This window comes from Artemia sp. Qi Xiang Cuo, chromosome 1 (genome assembly GCF_049724085.1).
Source record: "Artemia sp. Qi Xiang Cuo chromosome 1, ASM4972408v1, whole genome shotgun sequence".
Lineage (NCBI taxonomy): Eukaryota > Metazoa > Arthropoda > Branchiopoda > Anostraca > Artemiidae > Artemia > Artemia sp. Qi Xiang Cuo.
In genome coordinates, this window is record NC_142794.1 from 3,077,014 (window position 1) to 3,102,479 (window position 25,466).

The 25,466-nt window shown below is 34.6% G+C and overlaps 2 protein-coding genes across 3 annotated transcripts in view; both read right to left on the reverse strand.

The window, feature by feature from the left end:
- On the reverse strand, positions 1-21,235 carry LOC148955911 (uncharacterized). Of its 2 annotated transcripts, none has more exons than XM_089093096.1 (2): positions 21,190-21,235; positions 1-3,302 (listed from the first exon to the last, which is right to left on the reverse strand). In XM_089093096.1, the coding sequence occupies exon 2, from the start codon at positions 3,259-3,261 to the stop codon at positions 2,122-2,124; it is 1,140 nt and encodes a 379-aa protein (XP_088949222.1). In that variant the 5' UTR covers positions 3,262-3,302; positions 21,190-21,235; the 3' UTR covers positions 1-2,121. The 2 variants fall into 2 exon arrangements, with proteins under 2 accessions (XP_088949222.1, XP_088949214.1); XM_089093088.1 differs by having other exon boundaries at positions 21,130-21,207.
- Positions 1-25,466, reverse strand: part of LOC148955910 (E3 ubiquitin-protein ligase NRDP1-like) — a 115,178-nt gene that overhangs the window by 58,305 nt on the left and 31,407 nt on the right. The gene's annotated exons all lie outside the window — the stretch shown is intronic.

Genomic DNA, 25,466 nt, shown 5'->3' on the forward strand with positions numbered 1-25,466 from the left:
TGTCATTTTAGTCGTTTATTTATTTGAGACTGTAAAGAAAATAAAACTGTACATTGAGAATAAAAACATTAAAATTTACAAAACAAAAAAAATCTGAGAAGTTAAAAAACAAGTTTCGAGCAACAACAGTAAAATCAACGCTTTCAAAAAAATAATTTTAAGTTTTGTTAAAACTTTGTTTTGACAAAAGAATGCATGCAGCATGGTTTCGCTGATCCCAGCAAGGGAATTTTTTCTTGAAAGGGTAAACACAAAAAAGCATATTTTAACCTATAGTGGCGATAAAACGCAAAAATGACAGAGCAATTTTCCAACTGAACTAAAGAGACTTTTCTGGAAAATTTGATTGCAACCCTGTAGGTTACCGAACATCTTTGTAATTAGGGATAAAATCCAATAAATGAAGAAGAGGAGTATCGTGACAGATCATTGTAAGTGAATCATCATGTCGTTTGACCACATGAATTGCCTCTTACCTTCGTAAGTAATATCTTTTTGTCCATAAATACTATCAGTACCCTATTGGAAAATTTACACTTATATTATCAGTTTGGCCACTTAATTTCTTCTCTGTTTGATACTTTCCCGAAAGATTTACGGTACGTACTAAACTAACAACATTATTTTGTTAAAGAAAACGACATGACTATCAATATTCCTGAGATAAACAAATTACACTAAAACTTTAAAATTAATTGTAAAAAAAACAACAAAAAAACATAAAATATTATCACAAAAGAGATCAAAACAAAACACTAGCTCTGTTCAAAGGCGTATCCAAAATTTTGTGTTAGGGGGGGGGGGCATTTTTTGGGGGTGAGTTTTAAAAAAAAAAAAAACTTTAAAAAAACCATCAAAAATGTATATATATTCACATTTGTTACATTTTTACGAGTGATAAAAAATCTCAGAAGGGGGGATGAAACCCAGTAGCTACCCCCCCCTGGCTATGGCCTTTGCTCTACTCTTGGCACAATAAATTTCAACGAATATTTGATCAGAACCTTTTAATGAATTTTTAGTTCTGGTACAAGTTATTTGTTTTGTTTCCTTGTTAACTTTTTTCAGCGCCCTAAAATAGGCTACTATAAAATTTAGCTGAAAGTATATTTAAGATGAATCCTTATTAGAGAAGGTTTAAGAGTATTTAACAAGATAAATCATCAAAGGATGTGATTATTTTTCGGCAATCTACGATTTTTCACCAAGAAACAGTTAGTGATACAGTACTGATACTAGAAACAGTTTTTCAAGTTCATAATTTTTTTTTGGATAGCTTATAACAACTAGGGTACCATCATAACTTTTCCAGGGGTTGGGCAAAGGTAGGAAAAGTTTCTTTTTGCCAAAAAAAGCATTATATTTCCACCACATACTACAAAAAATTGCACTTACTTCACATTTTTGGTTTTCCAGGGGACAGAGGAAAACCCAAAACTTCAACCAAATAATATAAAATTTGGCACTTGTTTCAGACTTCTGATTTTTCATGGGGCAGAGGGTAGGGGAAGGAACCTAAAATCATTTTTCCAGGGAAGGGTTGAAGCTTGAAAACGAAATTCTAGAAAAGAACTACACGGTTTTAGAATGTTGAATCATATTAAACTTTTATATATTTTAATTTTCAAGGACAGGGGGGGGGGGTACTATGCCTTCGGGGTACCCCTGATAATAAGCTAAAATAATAGGACTAATATTACACATAACTAATAGAATAAATCATGAAAGAATTAGATTATATATCAGCAAATTATATTATTCTGTTAACACATCATGGCTGATACTGCTTAAATGTTCATAAAAGTTCCAAATTTATGGAAAATGGTATCCTATCACATATATTAAGAGTAATCAGATCAAGCATCAACTATTCTGGAAATTTTAGGAATTTCAACAACAGTTTCAGGCCTTTTCCATTAGAAACGATATTAAATAAATGATTTGTTTAGTCCTATTGGTAAAATTTCCGTAAAAGCGGAAAAATAATTCAAATGATTTATCAATCAAGTCAATTAATTAATAGATAAAATAATCCTCTATTAAATCTATTAACAGTCATTTATTAACTGATGAATGAATTAATTAATCAAGTGAAGCAATTTGATTATTTAATACAGTAAATCATGGAAGAACTTCATTATTTGTCAGCATACTAAAATATTCTGTCAAGAAATAATGGCTAATACTCCTCAAATTTTCATCAAAATTCCAAAACTTATGGGAAAATAATCTTTCATTGCATCTATTAACTGTAACCGCATCAAGAAACAAACAATCTGGAAATTCCAGTATTTCAACCACATTTTGCAGGCCTTCCCCATTTGGAACTTTTAAAATCTGAATCTGTTCAGTACTATTTGTGAAATTCCCATTACAGTCACAGAACACATTACTAACTGAGAAAGAATCTCGATTTCTACGTAGCAAACCATTTAGAGTAAATTCATTTGAGTGATACATAATATCACTTGAATTCAACGAGGCTACCCATTGAGTGCGACCCATTGAATGGAGTAGGCAATCTAGTTTGATAGCGATTTTATCCAAAGTTGGGTCATTTATAGGACTGTTCCAGGGAATAACTTGGACTGAAATATCCAAACTCGTTTGCAGTAGAGAAATAGCTTCACTAAGTTTCTCAGTCAATCCTTTTGTGAAGTAGAAAAAATGTTTAACTCCTATTGCAGAATGGTAAGCAAAGAACTCTATATTCATTTCTAGCTGGAAATCATCTCCTTTATTAGAATTTGAAATACATATTCCCAGGTTATTCCGGAGATACTCAAATTGTACTTGATGCACCGGGAGTTGAAGAGATTCCCGTGATTCGTCATCACTAATTTTAATAAAAGATATTTTATCAGGAATTTTAGCTGGCTTACATTTAACGAGAACAATTCGAAAGTCTTCTTCCTCACTTTTAGCACTTAAAAAATCATACTGCATTGTAAAATTTGAAAGCAAAACACCATCACTATTAGGCAGGCTACAGACCTTGGATGACATTAGACCAGTTGTTATACCAACAATGATGAACTCATTGTCAACTAAATATGCTGTTTTGACAAACAAGTTCCCAATATTCTGCCACAGTGAAAATGTATCAATGTCACAGAGGTGTGGTGTTACAGGGCTTGAGGCATAAAAACCAATAGATTCAAGCATTTCCGCTAACTGGTCATATCGATGTTTGTAAAATAGAAATGAAATACCACTTATGATCAACACTCCTACTAAAATTAGACGATAATATTTTCTCATATTTGATGTTCACTTGCTCAAAAAGTCCTTGAAAATTTAACCTGAAACAAAAAAAAAGAGGTAAATTCATCTATTTTTTCCGTCGTTAATAAATGGGAGCCAGAGTTTACCCCCCTCCCCCGCGGAAAATTCCCTCACACGCAAAATTTAGAAGTCAAAGAGAAAGCACAAAATGGGTGTCTCAAAATGTTGATCAGATGTCCTAAGGGGTAACAAAAGGACCAGATATCAAAAACAGTTTTTGGACAGGGGCTGGTGGTCTCCACTCACTTTCAACTTTTAGAAAAAGGAGAGCTCTAATAAAATGTCCCTATGTTTCCCAATAACAAATACTATATGTGAGCAATGGACAAATTGCAAAATATAGAGCCCTTCCCTAAGGGCTGTGGGGGGTCTTGTCATCCTCAGAAGTATATTTATTGGACTTTTCAATTATGATTAACCAAATAGTTATCTCAGGAATTTATTCAGATGTCCTTGGGGGGAAGGGGCAGGGGAAATAGGGCTAGTTGCCCTCCATTCTGTTTGGTCACTTTAAAAGGCACTTAAGCTTTAAAAATTTTTTGAATGAGGCATTTTCGATGTAATACCTTAAGCTAGGTATTCTTTTCCCAGAACATACTGCCTTTCTATGACGAACAAATTCAAAAAGGGATAGGTCCATTTATTTAGATAGTGAAAACAGGTACAAAGTCTGGATATTTTGATCACATATTCAGCAATCGTCATCAGTAGAAACACTAAAGTATTGAAATTAAAACTAGCATATTGATACAAAACAAAATAACTAACTTCTGGTTCATTCACTAGATTTCTTTTCTGAGAGAGGTCAATAACAGGGTTCATTCAAAGTCTTGAGATGTAAATTTTCTTTTTTTAATCTTGCTTAAATGTGATATGAATTTCCAATGAAGGTGGCAAAGTCAAAAGAAATATTGAATTTGTAGTTGCATACTTGATTGGTCTCATCTCCCTATATATACAACGCATTTTTGATGTAATACTTTAAAATAGGTATCCTTTTCTTAGACCACACTGCTTTTCTATGACAAACAAATAAACGTTCTTGGGAGATTGAGACCAATTTAGTATACAACTATAGATTCAACATTTTTTTGCAATTAGAAGACAGAGAAGACTTTGCCACCTTCATATCAGAGTGAGGGGGGCTGATCCTTCCTCAACCCTTGCTCTTTACACTAAAGTCTTAAAGTTCTTTAAGAATATCTCATTCAAATTGCATGGCTCTTGTGTTTGAGCACCTTCCTCAACCCTTGCTCTTTACACTAAAGTCTTAAACTTCTTTAAGAATATGTAATTCAATTTGCATGGCTCTTGTGCTTAAGCAATCTTTCTTAAAAAATTGTGGCAAAAAGTCAAACTTGAGCATGAAGAGCAAAGGTTGAGGAAGGGGCAGCCCTCCTTATACGAAATAATTTCTGTTGTTTTAAGTTTTAATGTTACTCCTAGCTTTCAGTTGAAAAAAATAGTTTTTCAATTTTATTTTGACTGTTTTTCAAATTCATACCCGGAAATCATCTCCCTCTCCCCCGTGCAAAATTCCCCACAGCAACGCTCCTCCCCATGGATAATTCTCCAACGTCAAAAATCTCCCCCCTCCCACAGAAAATATTTGCCTAAAAAATTCCGTATGGTTCCAAATAAAAAATACTATATGTAAATGATGCACAAATTGTATAACTAACAGTCATTCCCTGGGGACTATGGGGGGTCTTGTCATCCCAAAAGCCATAGTTATTGGAACTTTCAACTATACTGAGCCAAATGGCTATCTAAAATTTTGATCAGATGTCTTTGAGGGGAAAGGGCGTGGGAGGGGGGCTGATTGCCTTTCAATCTTTTTGGTCACTTATAAAGAACAATAAACGTTTGTTTTTTGATGAAATGAGTGCTCTCTTGATCTTCTAGTATCAGTGGTTTGATACAATCACCCCTGAAAATGATCTTTCTTCTGGAAAAGAAGGTGAAAAGAATGATCTTTCTCTGATATGCTGAATCTGTTGGTGTGATTTTGATTAAGATCGCTTGACTGTTTGGGGCTGCCCCCCTTCCCTTTTTTTGAAAATCCGGAAAATTTTCTTAAGCGTGTAGCTTTTGATGGGGAAAATTAAACTGAATGAATTTTCAAAAAGTTCATGGTAATGAACTAGTAAGGAGCAATAGTAACCTGGCTCAATAATAGTAACCAAAACTCTAAAAAACGGAATTTTGATACCAATAGATACATCAGAAGAATCGAATTTTTGTACTGATTTCAAATACATAAGTTTCATCAAGTTTAGTATTACTCATCAAAAGTTACAAGCCTGAGAATATTTGCCTTAGTTTCGAAAAAAGGGGAAAACACCCCCTGAAAGACATAGAATCTTAATGAAAATCATATCATCAGATTCATCACATCAGAGAACCCTATTGTAAAGGTTTCAAGCTCCTATTTGCAAAAATGTGGAATTTTGTATTTTTGGCCAGAAGAAAGATCATGGGCAACTAGGCACCCTCCCATTCTCATTTTTTCCCAAAGTCACCCAATCAAAATTTTGAAATAGCCATTTTGTTCAAAATAGTCCAAAATCTAATAAATATGTCTTTGAGGATGACTTAATCCCCCACAGTCCCGGGGGGAAGGGCTGCAAGTTGTGAACTTTGTCCATTGTTTACATATAATATTTATTATTGGGAAATATACAGACATTTTCAGGGGGGATTTTTTCTGGCGGCGGGATCAGGGGAGAAGGGACGTGGGAGAATCTTTTCACGGAGGAAGGAAATTTTCCATGAAGGGGGCCAGATTTCCCAGCATTACTTAAAAACGATCAGAAATTAAATAAAAAAACAAGTTTTTTCAACTGAAAGTAAGGAGCAACATTAAAACTCAAAACGAACAGAAATTATTATGTACATGAGGGGGTTCACCCCTTGTCAATACTTGGCTCTTTACGCTAAAGTTTTTTTTTAGCAATTTCAAAAGTTATTTATTCTAGAATATGAACATGTTACTGTAGAACACAAGCAGCACAGAGAAAAACACAGGACTCTGAACTGAACTTCAATATGGCACTTTACAACGTCTTCTCCCTTGAGGAGTGTCAACCTTTAAATGTAAATTAAATAAAAAAAACAAGTTTTTTCAACTGAAAGTAAGGAGTGACATTAAAATTTAAAACGACCAGAAATTATTCCGTATATGAAAGGGACTGTCCCCTCCTCAACGCCTCGCTCTTTACGCTAAAGTTTTATTGTTTTAAAAAGTATAGTTGTGACAAAGAGTCAAAGTTTAGCGTAAAGAGTGATGCATTGAGGAGAGGACAGCCCCTTTCATATACGGAATAATTTCTGTTCGTTTTAAATTTTAATGTCGCTCCTTACTTTCAGTTTAAAAAACTTGTTGTTTTTTTATTTAATTTCTGATCGTTTTTTAGTTAATGCAGCTTTTATTTTGGCTAACCGTCATTGAATAAGTAAACAAAATTTGCATAAAAATTTTACTTTTCTTTTGCTAAATGGATGTCTTTCCAAATTAACTTACGTAACTAACTTCTATATTCGTATATTTTTCTTCTGGCAAAAAATACAAAGTTGCAGATTTTTGCAGATATGAGCTTGAAACTTATGTAATAGGGTTTTCTGATACGCTGAATCTGACGGTGGGATTTTCATTAAAATTCTTTCACTCGCAGGGGATGTTTCCTCACTCTTTAAAAAATCGGGTAAATTTTCTCTGGCTCGTACCCTTTGATTAGTAATACTAAACTTAATAAAATTTATATATTTAGGATAAGCATTATAAACATATTCTTTTGATACATCTATTGACATCAAAATTCCGTTTTTAAAAGTTTCGATTACTATTGAGCCGTATCGCTTGTTTTTTTATTGTTTTTTTTATTACGTATATGTTATTACGTATATTAGGGGGTTCTCCCCTTAGTCAATACCACGCTCTTTACGTTAAAAGTTAAAAAAAAAAATTGATTAACAAAACCTTGAATCACAAAGGCCGTTTAATTAGAATAGATAGCTCTTTTGAAAGCACTAAAAAAACTGTAGCGTAAAGAGTGAGGTATTGACTTGGGAGAGAACCCCTCACATGCGTTATAATTTCTGTTCGTTTTAAGCTCTAATGTTGCTTCTTACTTTCAGTTGAAAAAACTTGTTTTTTTTATTTAATTTCTGATCGTTTTTTAAATAATGCTTGGAAATCCGACGCCCCCTTCATAGAAACGTCCCTTACCCCAAAGAATCATCCTCCAGGGAAATATTCTCCAGAGTAACCCCCTCCTCTAGCCCCCCCCTCCAGAAAAAAATCCTTCCTGAAAATGTCTGTTTACTTCCCAATAACCAATAAATAAGGCTGGGAAGTCCGGCATCCCCTTCATAGCAATGTCCCTTCCCCCATGAAAACTTCCTTCATGGAAATATCCTCCCACATAACGCCCGACCCCCCCCCCCACTACCATGAAAAATCTCCCCTGAAAACGTCTGTATACTTCCAAATAACCAATACTATATGTTAACATTGGGTAAAGTTCATAACTTTCAGCCCTCCCTCCGGGAATTTCGGGGGATTAAGTCACCCTAAAAGACATACTCATTATATTTTCGACCATGCTGAACAAAATGGCCATCTCAAAGTTTTGAGCAGGTGACTTTGGGGAAAAAATGAGCGTGGGAGGGGGCCTAGTTGCCCTCCATTTTTTTGGTCCCTTAAAAAGGGCACTAGAACTTTTAATATACATTCCAATGAGTCCTCCCACGATATTCGAGGACCATTGAGTCGATACGATCACCCCCGGGGAAAAAAAACAACAAACAAACAAATAAACACGCACCCGTGATCTTTCTTCTGGCAAAAAATGCAAAATTCCACATTTTTGTAGGTGGGACCTTGAAACCTCTACCGTAGGGTTCTCTGATACGCGGAATATGACGGTGTGATTTTCATTAACGTTCTATAACTTTTATGGGATCTTACCCCCTTTTTTCGAAAATTAGCCAAATTTTCTCTGGCACCTAACTTTTGATGGGTACAATTCAACTTAATGAAACTTATATATTTGAAATCAGCTTTAAAATCTGATTCTTTTGATGTATCTATTTGTATCAAAATACCGTTTTCTAGAGTTTCGGTTACCATTGAGCCGGGTCGCTCCTTACTAACAGTTCGTTACCACGAACTGTTTGAAAATCACAAAGGCCGTTTAATTAGAATAAAAAGATCTTTTGAAAGTACTAAGAAAAACTTTACCGTAAAGAGCGAGGTATTGACGATAGGGTGAACCCCCTAATATATGTAATAATTTCTGTTAGTATAAGTTTTTCATTTTCTTCCTTACTTTCAGTTGCAGAAACGTTTTTTTTTTTTTTTTTTATTTAATTTCTGATCGTTTTTTAAATAATGCTGGGAAATCCGGTACCCCCTTCATGAAAAATTCGCATCCCCATGCAAAATTCCTCTATGGAAAGATCCTCCCATGTAAACCCCTCCCCCAGCCCCCCCTACCAGAAAAAATCCACCCGGAAAATGTCTGTATCCTTCGCAATAACCTATACTATATGTAAACAATAGGCCCTGCCCCTCCCCCAGCCAATCCCGTTTTATAGAGTTTCGGTTATGAAGGAGGCTGTCCCCTCCTCAACGCCGCGCTCTTTACGCTAAATTTTTTTTATTGTTTAAAAAAATAGAGTTGTGAGAAAGTCAAACTTTAGCGTAAAGAGCGAGGCGTTGAGGAGGGGACAGCCCCTTCATATACGGAATAATTTCTGTTCGTTTTAAGTTTTAACGTCGTTCCTTACTTTCAGTTAAAAAAACTTGTTTTTTTTATTTAATTTTTGAACGTTTTCGAATTAATGCAGGTTTTGATTTTGGCTCACCGTACATGAATAATTAAAACAAAATTTGCATATTATATTTGGTTAAATGGCTTTCTCGAAACTTGTTTAATTTTATTTACGAACGTTTTTATTAGTAATAAATATACGTAACTTAGAATTAACTTACGTAACGAACTTCTATATTCATAAATTTTTAACACGTATATTAGGGGGTTCGCCCCCTAGTCAATACCCTGCTCTTTAAACTATAGTTCGAATTTTTTTTTCCAGTTCTTTAAAAATGACCTCTTAATCACAATCAGTTGATCAGTTGAAAAACTTGTTTTTTTTATTTAATTCCTGATCTTTCTCTTTAATAATGCTGGGAAATCCGGCGCCCCCTTCCTAGCAATGTCCCTTCCCCCATGAAAACGTCCTTCATGGAAAGATCCTTCCATATAGCCCCCCACCCTCTCCTTCCCCCACCTCCCAGAAACAATCTCCTCTGAAAAAGTCTGTATACTTCCCAAGAACCACTACGATAAGTTAACATTGAGTAAAGTTCATAACTGTCAGCCCTCCCCCTGGGGACTTTGGGGGATCAAGTCCTCCGCAAAGACATTTTTATCATATTTTCGACCATGCTGAACAAAATGGCTATCTCAAAATTTTGATCGGGTGACTTTGGGAAAAAAATGAGCGTGGGAGGGGGCCTAGTTGCCCTCCATTTTTTTTGGTCAATTAAAAAGGGCACTAGAACTTTTAATTTTCATTCAAATCAGCCCTCTCAAGATATTCTAAGGCCACTGGGTCGATACGATCACCCATGGGGAAAATAACAATAAAAAAAAAAAAAACAAACAAATAAACACGCATCCGTGAACTTTCTTCTGGCAAAAATGGAAAATTCCACATTTTTTTAGATAGAAGCTTGAAACCTCTACAGTAGGTTTCTCTGATAGGCTGAATATGATGATGTGATTTTCATTAAGGTTCAATAACTGTTAGGGGGTCTTTCCCCCTTTTTTCGAAAATCAGCCAAATTTTCTCAGGCACGTAACTTTTGATGGGTAAGATTAAACTTAATGAAACTTATATATTTGAAATCAGAATTAAAATCTGATTCTTTTGATGTATCTATTGGTATCAAAATCCCGTTTTTTAGAGTTTCGGTTACCATTGAGCCGGGTCGCTCCTTACTTACAGTTCGTTACCACGAACTGTTTGATAAGGAGGGAAAAGGAAATGCAATTGCTATAGTTGTGGCCATTGCATTTGGAAATAGTGCTTAATGGGGAATTGAATAGATGCATCTCTCTTTTTATGATATCGTTTAGATCAGAAGAGGCTATGGACAATACTGTTACCTCTAAAGTCTTATTCATAAAGTTTTAAAGAACTTAGAAATATGTGTCAAATTTACAAACAAAAAAAATGTTAAGAAACCTTAAAACCCTGGGGGCTGGGGGTAAAGTATAGTGGGTCTGCACGCCTAATGTGTTAGGTACAATTATTCTGCATATTATGAAGTAAGAATTGTTTTCTAACTTCACACTGTCCAAACACTTTACCCTCACCACCCATCCCCTAATTTGCAAATATATATCCCAAGTTATATATTTCCCACCTATTAAGCAACTTCTCTTTGTCTTGTCTTATGCTAAGTTGAAAGAAATCATAGGCAGCACAATAGTACTGCCTAAGTAAAGAACAATGTTGGCACAATATATTATTATTATTTTTTTTAAGACCAGGGCACTTTGTATCAAAGGAGTTGTCATAGAAACTTCAAAAAGGGCTCATTGGATTGGAAATTGGAAGGGCTTGTGCCCTTTTTAATAGTCAAAAGTGATTTGAGGGCAACTAACACTCCTTCCATGCAAAGAATTTCCCCAACCACATCAAATAAAAATTTTGAGATACCCATCTGAAAATTATGTCTTTCAGGAGGACACTCCTCCCACAGCCCTCATGGCAAGGGTTGTAAGTTATGCCTTGGGGGCATATAAGGTTTTTCTAGAAAGGGTTGTCATAGAAACTTCAAAAAGAGCTAGTGCCCTTTCTAATAGTAGAAAGTGATTGGAGGGCAATTAGGTCTTTGAGGATGACACCCCCCCCCCACAGACCTAAAAAAAAAATTAATGTTTTCATTTTTATAACTTTAAGAAATCAAAAATCAATTAAGATTTTAAAGAATTAATATCAGCATATTTAGGCTATATTAAACTGACAATTCACATTTTTTTCAGTAAAGTACAAATTATATTCTGGCTTTTAGAAAGCATAGGGTTTTAGAACCCTACTCATATTAATTTCTGCTCATTGTGAGTTTGACTTTGTTATTTATTTTAATTCCTGTTTGTTTTGGGTTTCATTTACTTATTGATACTGATTTGTGGTAGTCATATGCTTGGTAGATTATTTGATTGTATTTTTGTTCATTTTTGGTTTAATGGAGTTCTTTGCCTTTTTTTGGAAAAACTTATTTTGTGGAAATTTTTTTATTAATTAATTAACAAAAAAAAACGGTTCTACACATACAGTGCTACACATTCCCCAAACACAACTACACAAAAAAAATGGTTCTACACATTTTAAGTACCCACATTTTTACTATAGGCTAACTTATTTACTGATAAATGGTCAGTCACACTAGTACTTAAGACAATTCCCCTCAAAAACATTAAACAAGCTTCCTATCAAGCTTGACATATCAAAGCCAAACTTAATCACTTGTCATTACTGTGGCTTCCAACATTCTAAGCTTAATTTACACCTATCTTTCTACTCTTCTAAACCTTTTTCAAGTGTAAAAAAAACAACCTGTATCATGGCTATTCTACTTTTCACATGTTTGCTGTATCTACTATCTTTACTAATTATACTACCTAAATAAGTAAAGCTATCCACTTGATTGATTTCCTAACTATGGAACTACTATCACCTCTTCACCCATGTTTATTCCTAGTGTAAACAATTTAGCCTTCTTAACATTAATTTCCAAGCTAATTCTTGCACTCTGAACTCTCAAAACCCCTACAAATTTACTTATTCTACTGATATTTGTTTCCAGAACAATCAGGTCATCTGTATTTTGAAGAGCTTATTACCCATATTAAGCTTTCAACCTATTCCTGAGAGTTTTAGTCACCTATCTTGGCAATACTTTGCTCAATGATTTTTGTCTAATGAAAACACAATAACATGCTGTATGAGGAACACCTGGTATCCCTTAAACTCCCCACCCTAGTATATTGAAGAAAGAGGGGAGACACAATCACTACTCACAAACTGCTAGAAAACAACCTGTCAAGTCAAGTTTTCTCCTCATCCCTTGCAAGTACAACAAGAGATCACACAAAGAAGCTGCAAGTCCCCCCTTGCCATCAATGTAAGCACCAACAATTCTTCTCTCTGTGCACTGTTCCTTACTGTAACAGACACTCCAAAAAAGCCACCATCAAGTCCCAAACCATAGATGCATTCAAGAAAGGAGTTGACCAGGACTGGGCCAATGCAGAGTGTAGGCTAACCTGGGATGCCAAACGTTAGTCATGTCACACCACCAGCAAGATGCTCCACAGGAGGCTCATCACCACCTTATCTTGCTGGACATGTGATTTAAGTTAATTTTAAGGTAATAATGAGAAAAGTAGTACCATTTGATTCCTCAGCCAATATTTTTTCCTAATCTGATGTTCACTATCACCACAAAGACAACAGGACTACCATCAACCCCCCTAATAGTACCAGCATAGTCCTATATAAAGTTGCTACCTACAGTTTTTTCATTGATTGTATATTCATGTATCTCTTTGTTGATGGGCATTTTTGTTTCTAACTCAATATCATTGTGTCAATAGCATAATATCATTGTGATATAGTGAGAGCAGTACATAGTATACAAAGTCTGGATATTTTGATCACATATTCAGCAATCGTCATCAGTAGAAACACTAAAGTATTGAAATTAAAACTAGCATATCTATACAAAACAAAATAACTAACTTCTGGTTCATTCACTAGATTTTTTTTTTCTGAGAGAGTTCAATAGACATGGTTCATTCAAAGTCTTAAGATGTAAGTTTTCTTTTTTAATCTTGCTTAAATGTAATATGAATTTCCAATGAAGGTGGCAAAGTCAAAAGAAATGTTGAATTTGTAGTTGCATACTTGATTGGTCTCATCTCCCTATATATACAACGCATTTTTGATGTAATACTTTAAAATAGGTATCCTTTTCTCAGACCACACTGCTTTTCTATGACAAACAAATAAACGTTCTTGGGAGATGAAACCAATTAAGTATACAACTATAGATTCAACTTTTTTTTGCAATTAGAAGACAAAGAAGACTTTGCCACCTTCATATCAGCGTGAGGGGGGCTGCTCCTTCCTCAACCCTTGCTCTTTACGCTAAAGTCTTAAAGTTCTTTAAGAATATCTAATTCAAATTGAATGGCTCTTGTGTTTAAGCAATCTTTCTTAAAAAATTGTGGCAAAAAGTCAAACTTGAGCATGAAGAGCAAAGGTTGAGGAAGGGGCAGCCCTCCTTATACACGAAATAATTTCTGTTTGTTTTAAGTTTTAATGTTACTCCTAGCCTTCAGTTGAAAAAAATAGTTTTTAAATTTTATTTTGACTGTTTTTCAAATTCATACCCGGAAATCATCTCCCTCTCCCCCGTGCAAAATTCCCCACGGAAACGCTCCTCCCCATGGATAATTCTCCAACGTCAAAAATCCCCCCCCTCCCACAGAAAATATTTGCCTAAGAAATTCCGTATGGTTCCAAATAAAAAATACTATATGTAAATGATGCACAAATTGTGTAACTAACAGTCATTCCCTGGGGACTATGGGAGGTCTTTTCATCGTCAAAAGCATAGTTATTGGAACTTTCAACTATACTGAGCCAAATGGCTATCTAAAATTTTGATCAGATGTCTTTGGGGGGAAAGGACGTGGGAGGGGAGCTAGTTGCCTTTCAATCTTTTTGGTCACTTATAAAGAACAATAGAACTTTTGATTTTTGATGAAATGAGTGCTCTCTTGATCTTTTAGTATCAGTGGTTTGATACAATCACCCCTGAAAATGATCTTTCTTCTGGAAAAGAAGGTAGGGTTCTCTGATATGCTGAATCTGTTGGTGTGATTTTGACAAAATTTGAACTTTGAACAAAATTTGAACTTTAGCGTAAAGAGTGAGGTATTGACAAGTTTTTATCCAGATTTCTTTAGAACAAGTGGTACTTATCTGTTATAGCGATAAGTATTTTGTGATATTCCATTAGGATTAGTCAGAGAAATAGGCTCTTCTTAGCTGAAGAGCTTAACATAGGTGCTATAACAGATAAGTACCAAACAAGCTGCTGTTTCAGACCTCCACCAACAGAATTTCACCCATGACATAAAAGTTCATGATTTGGAGAGACAAGAAAATCACAAAAGGGTGTAAACTAAAAAATTTAAATTTTATTTCATTCAAACGCCACAGTCAAAAGCAAAATTTATCACACAAACATGAGGACCATTGGTTTTAGAGCTGAATTAAATTAAAAAAAAAAATTCCAACCAAAAGTAAGATTTAATAATAAAACATACAATGGACAGAAATTACCCCATATATGGAAGGGCTGCCCCTCCCCCTTCCCCTCTTTCTTTACACTATATTTTTACAGTGCTTTAAAAATACTTATTATCCCAATTGAACACTTTTTTTATTCAAGCAGTAGTTCTTAGTGAATTGGGACAAAAAGTCAAAATTTAGCATAAAGAGAATATGACTGATGAAGGAATAGCCTTCCCCCACCTCCATATACAGAATGATCTCTGCTCTTTTTAAATTATATTTGACTTCTTACTTTCATTCAAAAAACTTGTTTTTTGTTTAATTTCTGATTGATTTTCAAACCATGCCACAGGCCTAAACAAGATATGATGGGAGCTACCACCCCAATACTCCCTCCCCCACTATTTGCTGTTAAATTGTACATACCACTACTTGCAAATTGATTACAAAATAATCACAAACCCCACATTCCCCATTTAAGGGCAAATAAAAAGTCTCTGGTAGCACTGGCCTCCTCCCTGAAACTAAAATATAAAACCCTTTTCTGGGTAGTTTTCTATAAGAAAAAGTGAATATAGAATATGAACATGTTACTGTAGAACACAAGCAGCACAGAGGAAAACACAGGACTCTGAACTGAACTTCAATATGGCACTTTGCAATGTCTTCTCCCTTGAGGAGTGTCAACCTTTAAATGCAAATATCGAGTTTTATGTCCATTGCTTATATAACAAACAATTATGTGGTAATGAACTGTAATCAATGAGCAACTCATACCTACAGTAAATAAAACTTGAAAAATTTATTGCTAAAAACATTTATCACTAAAAAATTTTTCTTTTCTGGTAACTTCAAAGATATAAAATTTGTTAAGTTAAAGGTTACCCAACAAAGGTTACAAGCCTGAAGAATTTTGTTTGATTTATGATAAAAGGGGTAAACACATTTCCAACTATATTTTTTGTTTGCAAATTTAACTCGGTTTCAATTTTGCCCTAGCTAATCTTTTGTTGTTAATTTTTTCAAATGCATTCAGTTACTTGGTACTACATAAAAGAAAGCAATTGCCAGAGAAATTGTGTTAATCTTCACACAAATTTTTATGCTGCCAATCTGGGATGCTACCCATCAGTTTAAAAGTATTGATATGTAGAATTTAACAGCAAACAGCATGATGTTTATGGGGACAGTATCTATCACCATATCTTGGATAAGCCTGGGTGCAATTTGAAAAACAATCAGAGATTAAATTTAAAAAATCCAGTTTTTTCAAAAGAAAGTTAGAAGTAACACTGAAATTTAATATGAAACAGAAATTATTTTGATTATGGTAGGAGGGCTGTCCCCTCCTCAATCCCCCACTGTTTAAACTTAGCTAGAACTTTTGGTCCCAATTTTTAAGCAGCTCTTACAACTTGGGAAACAAATTTTCTGAATGTAATGAATTAATAATTAAATTACAATGGTTTGTTTTTAGAAAGAGTAGGGGTTGGGGGATAAACCAGACTTATACCAGAAATATTCTTCCAAAAACCATCCTAGCATAATTTAGGCTTTTAGTTCAACCTTGTATATGAAAGATTGTTGCATATAGCTCAGGGTTATATCTGACCCCAATAAGGGGAGGGAAGAAAAGGAAATGCAATTGCTACAGTTGTGGCCATTGCATTTGGAAATAGTGCTTAATGGGGAATTGAATAGATGCAACTCTCTTTTTATGACATTGTTTAGATCAGAAGAGGCTATGGACAATACTGTTACCTCTAAAGTCTTATTTATAAAGTTTGCATATTATGAAGTAAGAATTTTTTTCTAACTTCACACTGTCCAAACACTTTACCCTCACCACCCATCCCCTAATTTGCAAATATATATCCCAAATTATATATTTCCCATCTATTCTGCAACTTCTCTTTGTCTTGTCTTATGCTAAGTTGAAAGAAATCATAGGCAGCACAATAGTGCTGCCTAAGTAAAGAACAATGTTGGCACAATATATTATTATATTTTTTTTTAGACCAGGGCACTTTGTATCAAAGGAGTTGTCATAGAAACTTCAAAAAGGGCTCATTGGATTGGAAATTGGAAGGGCTTGTGCCCTTTTTAATAGCCAAAAGTGATTCGAGGGCAACTAACACTCCTTTCATGCAAAGAATTTCCCCAACCACATCAAATAAAAATTTTGAGATAGCCAATTTGTTGAACATAGTTTAAAGATATGGAAATCATGTCTTTCAGGAGGACACTCCCCCACAGCCCTCAGGGCAAGGGTTGTAAGTGATGCTCTGGGGGCATATAAGGTTTTTATAGATAGTGCTGTTGTAGAAACTTCAAAAAGGGCTCTCTCAATTGAAAATTGAAAGGGATAGTGCATTTTTTAAAAGTCAAAAGTGATTAGAGGGCAACTAATCCCCCTCTCACACCCACCATCTCCCCAAACACATCCAATCAAAATTTTGACATAGTCATTTTTTCAATGTAGTTGAAAACTTTGGAAATTATGTCTTTGAGGATGACGACCCCCACAGCCCTCGGGGCTAAGGTTGTAAATTATGCCCTGGGGGCATATAAGGTTTTTTTTTAGAAAGGGTTGTCATAGAAACTTCAAAAAGAGCTAGTGCCCTTTGTAATAGTAGAAAGTAATTGGAGGGCAATTTGGTCTTTGAGGATGACACCCCCCCCCCCACAGACCTAAAAAAAAATTTAATGTTTTAATTTTTATAACTTTAAGAAATCAAAAATCAATTAAGATTTTAAAGAATTAATATCAGCATATTTAGGCTATATTAAACTGACAATTCACATTTTTTTCAGTAAAGTACAAATTATATTCTGGCTTTTAGAAAGCATAGGGTTTTAGAACCCTACTCATATTAATTTCTGCTCATTGTGAGTTTGACTCGTTTATTTATTTTAATTTCTGTTTGTTCTGGGTTTCATTTACTTATTGATTCTGATTTGTGGTAGTCATATGCTTGGTAGATTATTTGATTGTAATTTTCGTTCATGTTTGGTTTAATGGAGTTCTTCACTTTTTTTTGGAAAAACTTATTTTGTGTAAAGTTTATTTTAATTAATTAACAAAAAAAACGGTTCTACACATACAGTGCAACACATTCCCCAAACACAACTACACAAAAAAAATGGTTCTACACATTTTAAATACCCACATTTTTACTATAGGCTAACTTATTTACTGATAAATGGTCAGTCAAACTAGTATGTAAGACAGACAATTCCCCTCAAAAATATTAAACAAGCTTCCTAGGCCTTTTGAAGCATTGACATATCAGAGCCAAACTTGATCACTTGTCATTACTGTGGCTTCCAACATTCTAAACTTAATTTACACTTATCTTTCTACTCTTCTAAACCTTTTTCAACTGTAAAAAAAACACCCTGTGTCATGGCTATTCTACTTTTTACATGTTTGCAGTATCTACTATCTTTACTAATTATACTACCTAAATAAGTAAAGCTATCCACTTGATTGATTTCCTAACTATGGAACTACTATCACCTCTTCACCCATGTTTATTCCTAGTGTAAATAATTTAGCCTTCTTAACATTAATTTCCAAGCTAATTCTTGCACTCTGAACTCTCAAAACCCCTACAAATTTACTTATTCTACTGATATTTGTTTCCAGAACAATCAGTTCATCTGTATTTTGAAGAGCTTATTACCCATATTAAGCTTTCAACCTATTCCTGAGAGTTTTAGTCACCTATCTTGGCAATACCTTGCTCTATGGTTTTTTTCTACTGAAAACACAATAACATGCTGTATGAGGAACACCTGGTATCCCTTAAACTCCCCACCCTAGTATACTGAAGAAAGAGAGGAGACACAATCACTACTCACAAACTGCTAGAAAACAACCTCTCAAGTCAAGTTTTCTCGTCATCCCTTGCAAGTACAACAAGAGGTCACACAAAGAAGCTGCAAGTCCCCCTTGCCATCAATGTAAGCACCAGCAATCCTTCTCTCTATGCACTGTTCCTTACTGGAACAGACACTCCCAAAAAGCCACCATCCAGTCCCAAACCATAGATGCATTCAAGAAAGGAGTTGACCAGGACTGGGCCAATGCAGAGTGTAGGCTAACCTGGGATGCCAAACGTTAGTCATGTCACACCACCAGCAATATGTTCCACAGGAGGCTCATCACCACCTTATCTTGAGAAAAGTAGTACCATTTGATTCCTCAGCCAATATTTTTTCCTAATCTGATGTTCACTATCACTACAAAGACAACTGGACTACCATCAACCCCCCTAATAGTACCAGCATAGTCCTATATAAAGTTGCTACCTACTGTTTTTTCATTGATTGTATATTCATGCATCTCTTTGTAAATGGGCATTTTGTTTCTAACTCAATATCATTGTGTCAATAGCATAATATCATTGTGATATAGTGAGAGCAGTATATAGTAATTTCAAGCTCCAATTTACAAAATGTGGAACTTTGTATTTTTACCAGAGGTAATATCATGAATGCACGTTTATTTGTATGTTCAAGATCCCATGTCCTAGATTGGGCAGCACTTTTGAAGTTTAGGCTTAATCTTAAAGTGTTTGTCTAAGATTAAGTTCTACTATTGACTATAAGTGCATTTAAATTTTTAGTGTTGTATCTATTAAAATATTCAAGCTAACCACAGGCTATTAACAAAATTTAGAGAAATCTATCTAATCCTCTTTTGAAGGTTATATAAGACATTTTGTAGTGAATTAATGGTAGCCTAAAATTCTAGCTTAGCTTCTTTTTGCTATCTTGGAAAGGGGTTAGGTTAGGAAAATGATACTTTCAGGGATGGAACTAAGGACCAAAGTATGACCCAGGAAGGTATTTTAAAGTACCTACCAACACTTCTTCTCTCTCTAGAGGGCAGTGACCTTTAAATAGCTTTGTGTTTGAAAGTGAAATATGCAAAACACATTATCTGCTTAAATGAAGTACAAGAAAACTGTTTTCAGCTTCATAACTTTGCTCAATTTCAATTTATGAGATTTCAAAGATCTGCAAATACATTTCCTGAATTTAGAAAAAAACATTGATATGGCTTAAAATTCTACTTAAATAATAGGAATTGCATTTTCAAAACTAAAACCAGAGAAAAGGAAACTATAAATTAACATTAAATGTTGTTTACTCAAAATTTCAATAAGTATGGACCAGTCAAGCAGGTAAATTTCCAAGACTTAGAAATCATGAGAGGGTTAATATAAGCTAGACATTACCTACCCTAAGGGTATTCTTGGCCCTGGATAAGCAGAAGATCTATTTTGCAAGGTTTCACTTTTATAACACACAGATTTCGAAAGGTCAGGATTCTCTGGAGAGAGAAGGAGTGAAGGCAGGTACTTCAAAATACTTTCCCAAGAAATACTTTAGCATGTAGATCCCTGAAATTTCCTACTTTAGCATGTGCCATCCCTGAAAAATTTATTTTCCTAACCTAACCTCTTTCCAAGATGGCCAAAAGTAGCTAAAGTAGAATTTTACATTCGTAAATTTTGAAAAAAAACATTAAAATTGCTTAAAATTCTACTCAAATAAAATGAATTTCAGAACTAAGGCCAGAGAAAAAGAAACTGAAAATTAAGGTAAATGTTGTTTTGTCAAAATTTCAATAGGCAGAGACCTGCCATGTAGGCATATTTCAGGAGCCTCGGTAAAATTCTACTTTAGTTACTTTTACCTATATTGGAAAGGGGTGAGGTTAGGAAACTGAAACTTTCAGGGATGGGTCTGCAGGCTAAAATATGTCCTGGGAGGGTATTTTGAAGTACTTATCTCCGCTCCTTCTCCCTCTAGAGGATCCTGAAATTTGCCTACATGACAGGTATTTACCTTTTGACAAAACTCATTAATTTTGACAAAACAAAATTTTACCTTAATTTTCAGTTATAAGATTCTTTTTCTCTGGCTTTAGTTCTGAAAATGCAATTCCTGTTATTTGAGCAGTATTTTAAGCCATATCAATGTTAATTTTCAAAATTTAGGAAATGTATTTGCATATTTTTCAAACTATAAATCAGGATTGAGCAAAGTTTTGAGGCTGAAAACAATTTTGTTGGACTTCATTTTAAGCAGAAGATCTATTTTATAAGGTTTCACTTTTATAACACACAGATTTTTAAAGGTCATCAAAGGTCAGGACCCTCTAGAGGGAGAAGGAGTGGGGGTAGGTACTTCAAAATACCTTCCAGGGATATACTTTAGCCTGTAGATATATCCCTGAAAATTTCATTTTCTTAACCTAGGCCTAACTCCTTTCCAAGATAGCCAGAAGTAGCTAAAGTAGAATTTCCCTCTAGAGGGAGAAGTAGTGGGGGTAGTTACTTCAAAATACCTTCGCAGGACATACTTTAGCCTGTAGATCCATCCCTAAAAGTTTCATTTCCCTAACTTAACCACTTTCCAAGATATCCAAAAGTATCTGAAGTAGAATTTTACTGGATATGGTCTCTATTATGTTACTTGTCTTTCTAAAATTATCTTTAATAGTATTCTTACTATATCCTTCTCTCATTCATTGCCTTGTGAAGTCAAAATATTTTGCCTCGAGGTTTTCTCGAAAATAAAGATGGCATTGAAGTAAAAATATCGCTTTGATACGCTAGCATACGGATTCTATTCCAAGAAGCTACCATCTAACGTCCCGCGTAAGACTATATCAAACACCATCTAGCATCTCATTAAAAACTAAGTCGTAATACTAAGATCTTGAAGATTCCTATACATTTTTATTTAATGAAGCAAACGGTTGATAATAAGGCTTTCTGATTGGCTGGCCTCAACTGACTGGTACTAGCTAGCTCCAGAATTTAATTGAATCTTAAGGGCTAGGCACACGTAGCTGATTTCGGGAACCCTAGCTGATTCGGGAATCTTAGCCTTAGTGACGGTTGTTCTGTGATTAATCATTATTAATTACGTTCGAGACAAGGAATGTACTAGGGCTTTAGAGCTTTAGGTATGTCATTAATCGTATTTAATGATTATCATAAATTAATCGTAATTAATGATGATTAATCACCGAAAAACGTCACTAAGCCCCGCCTCTTAGCACCATTAATTATAATCACTTGTCGTGGAATATACCCTTGCTGAAATCGGTTCCCGGAATCAGCTACGTGTGCCTAGCCCTTTACTTAAAAGAGTTCGGCGTTAGATAAGTTTTTGGTAACTGATAAACGCCGTTGTGAATGGGTTTTCAGCATTATGACACAGGAAGTTTTGATATTGGCTGTGAGTTTGAGGAACTTACGGTTAAACATATTTCTAACACCATATAAATTTCAAAAGCAAGGTGAGACGGTAAAACGTCTGCTCTCGAATTTTTAGCCTGTCTTAATTCACGGTTTCTTTGTTGTTTTGGTCCGACAATTTTTCTTCTTTGAGGGCAAGTCCTTGGAGCCCTACTAGGTTCACAAGATTTTATTAAGTTCATTTGGATAGTCTGTCAAAGGCATGGTCAAACGAAACTATGTTTTGGCTTGGGTGATTACTTGTTGCTCACCACTATGAGGTTTCTACCATTAGGATTCAAATCTGAGGGTAGAGATATTCTAAATTTTCGTTGGCAAATTCATTAGAATTGTAAACTGATGCTTTACAGTGGTCCATGTTATTGTTAGACGAAGACCGATGTATTCACGCCAAAATACTATTGGTACTAGACTTCAAGTTTTGGCAATAGATGGACTTCAAGTCTTAATTGAGATTAAACTGAAAAGATAGAGTCTAAATTAAGATTTTTGAGACCCATGATGCTTTAGGTTCCTCCGTAGTGCAATCCTTTCCAGAACTCCAAATATGTATTTATTCGGCTACATGAGCATTCATTTCCGGCTTTACTCCATGGCCTTCAGGGCAGGGGTTGAAATCCCTTGGGCGGGGTTGGGGGAAATAGTGTCAAAGAGGCCCAGGACTATCTTTTCTGTATATAAATTCATATTACAAGTATTTATATTACATGACAATACATTTTCCTAACTGAGACACTTTTTATTTCGGAATTTCTTGTGATTTATTTTTGCCACTAAATTAGCGGTCAGGGAACCAGGGTAAATTACCCCAAATGGGGTAAAAATGAAATTTTTGGGGGTAAAAATGTAACTTTTGTGAGTAAAAAGTATTTATTTTTAATTTGCTATTTTATTAACCTGTTAGTATTTTTTTCAACTTAAACAATTCAGCAAAATATACAGGCCACGCCAATTCACTTCTCATCACTACAGTGTTTCGAGTTAAATCTTTGCGCACTAAAACTTAGCCCCGGCTACCTGCTCAGTCCATGCCATCCCGTCAAAATACAAATACATTGAAGAATCAGAGTCAGTTTTTCTAGTTAGTCTCTGACAAGACCACTATTTTATCATTAATCATCAATATATCGATAAAGGTTAGCCGCAATTTGAAAATTTAATTCAAGTATTTTAATTATTAATATTGTAAATTTTATCAAGGAATATGCACTAAATACGCGGCTATATCGTGAATTATGTCAGAACGTTGAAGCTGAATATACGGACCTACTTTATTATACAAAAGTAAGGTGGGTCTCTCGCGGAAATGTACTAGATCGAATTGTGGGCTCTCAAAACTGAAGTTGAAATTTTTATCGTTGATCAATAAAATATTATCGCTGAAAAGTTTAATAGCTCTTCCTGGGTTACATATTTCGCATATTTAGCGGACATTTTTGAGGGTATAAATATATTAAACAAAGAATTCCAAGGAAAGGATATTAATATCATTTCAGCGAGAGAAGTACTGTCAGCGTTTGGATTAAAGCTGCGTTATTAGAAACAGAAGGTAGAACAGAACAAGATAGATTCTTTTTCAGGGTTAGCTTTTTTTTGAGGATTGCACAAATAATACTTTTGCTGACATCATGGATACAATAGTAAGACATCTTACGAACTGAGAAAGCAGTTTTCAGATTACTTTCCAGATCTTGGTACATGTACTGTCAGTTGGATTGTAGATCCTTTTAAATGTGAAATTGCTATGATACCAGAAGAACCTTCAGGTTTGGCAGAGGCCAAACCTTCAGAACCTTGGCAGAACCTTCTTGAACTTCGATCTAATACTAAAGCACGTATTCAGTTTGAGAGTAAACAAAACCTGTCGTCTTTTTGGATGTCAAAAGCTGCAAAGGCTTTCAAAATAGTACATGAAGAGGTGGTTTTAAAATTGCTGCCATTTGGAACAACATATTTGTGCTAACAAGGCTTTTCCACTCTAATGAACATAAAAACGAAGAACAGATATAGATTAAACGCCGATGACTGTATTCCTACCGATCTTACATCAAAAAGTCCCAATTTTGAAGCAATTTTATCGAACATAAAATAACATTACTTCTCCAAAACGTGAAGCAACAATGTTTTCAATTATTCTTTTTTTCTGAATTTTTCAATTCTAATTTTTGTTTGTGTCACCATTGGTATTATTATAATTCGTTGCAGTACCACAAAATATCACACCTCAATTGTACCCCAATAGGTTTCAATTTGTTATATATATATATTACTTATATTACTATTATTACCGTTATGTATTACTAGTACAAGGTAATACATTCAAAAATTGAATAAATGACGTTTAAATTTAATTTTTGGTTATCGTTTTCTTTTCAAAATTATCATGAGAGACTATAATATGAAAGATGCTAAAAAGAGGCGGTTTCTTTTTTTTTTTGTTCTTCGCCATGGGGTAATATCAACTTACATAAAAATATTTTGGGGTAATGATTAAAAAAGTTCTCCGATCGCTGCTGTATATCCATAGTGTGTTTTAATTTAGCTCAAATTCCCTGTCAATATTTCTTGAAATTTTCCCTTAATTTTTTTATCATTAATAGAGGCTGCAAAAAAATTAGTGGTAGCAGCAATACTTTAGTAGACGTTGTAGCTGTAGCCTGTGCATATTGCTTTTAGATCAATTGATTATCCCTCAAATTATTCACTAGGAGTTCCAACTTAATACCCTAGGCCATTACATTGATATGCCCTTTTGACAGCCTCTATTCACAGTGTATGCATTGATTCAGTTCAAATTTTCCCCTCAATATTCTATTAAATTTCCATGTTCATACTCTTAGCACTAGACATGGGTAATGAACGATAGACACACATAAAGAATAAACACACATTAAACAACCATAAAATTAAGTACTGGTGCTCGACTGCTATTAAAATCGTCAGCAAAACTATTACAAACCACTGTAGTGTAATGTAAACAAGCTTATGGGCTGGTGAGGGTAAATTTCATATAATCTCAGCTGCTGTTGCTAGCTTTGCCACTAATATTAAAGTACCTCCCCCTTCAGCTCATCATTCTCTTTTCTCAGCACAAGAGACTAAACCCGGTATTTGAACTAAGTGCTGTTCCAAAAGCCCCGTGCATCGCGTCATTTACTTGCTGGCGATTTGAAAATGACGTCGTATTACATCCTTTGAATTGCAATTGTCAAAATCTTATACAAGAAAATTACAACATCCTTCCTTGAATAAGGAGGAAAATCACTTTTTGTTATATGCCATTTGCCATTTACAATGTGCCATTTTGTCATTTGCCAGCACTGATTTGTCATCTTTTTTGACTTAGATAATTTTGGAGACCACACTGCCTTTCCATGATGATAAATAAAAGTTCAAAATAGGGATAAAATCCTCTTTAATAGACAGTGTATAATAAATTTCACAAAAAATACCAGATATTTCGGTCATATATACAGTGACCGTCACCAGTAGTAAAACTAAACTAAAACAATTTAAAAGAAA

Excerpts from the sequence above, each read along its gene's own strand:
- LOC148955911 (XM_089093096.1), bottom strand. The coding sequence starts at position 3,261 with ATGAGAAAATATTATCGTCTAATTTTAGTAGGAGTGTTGATCATAAGT.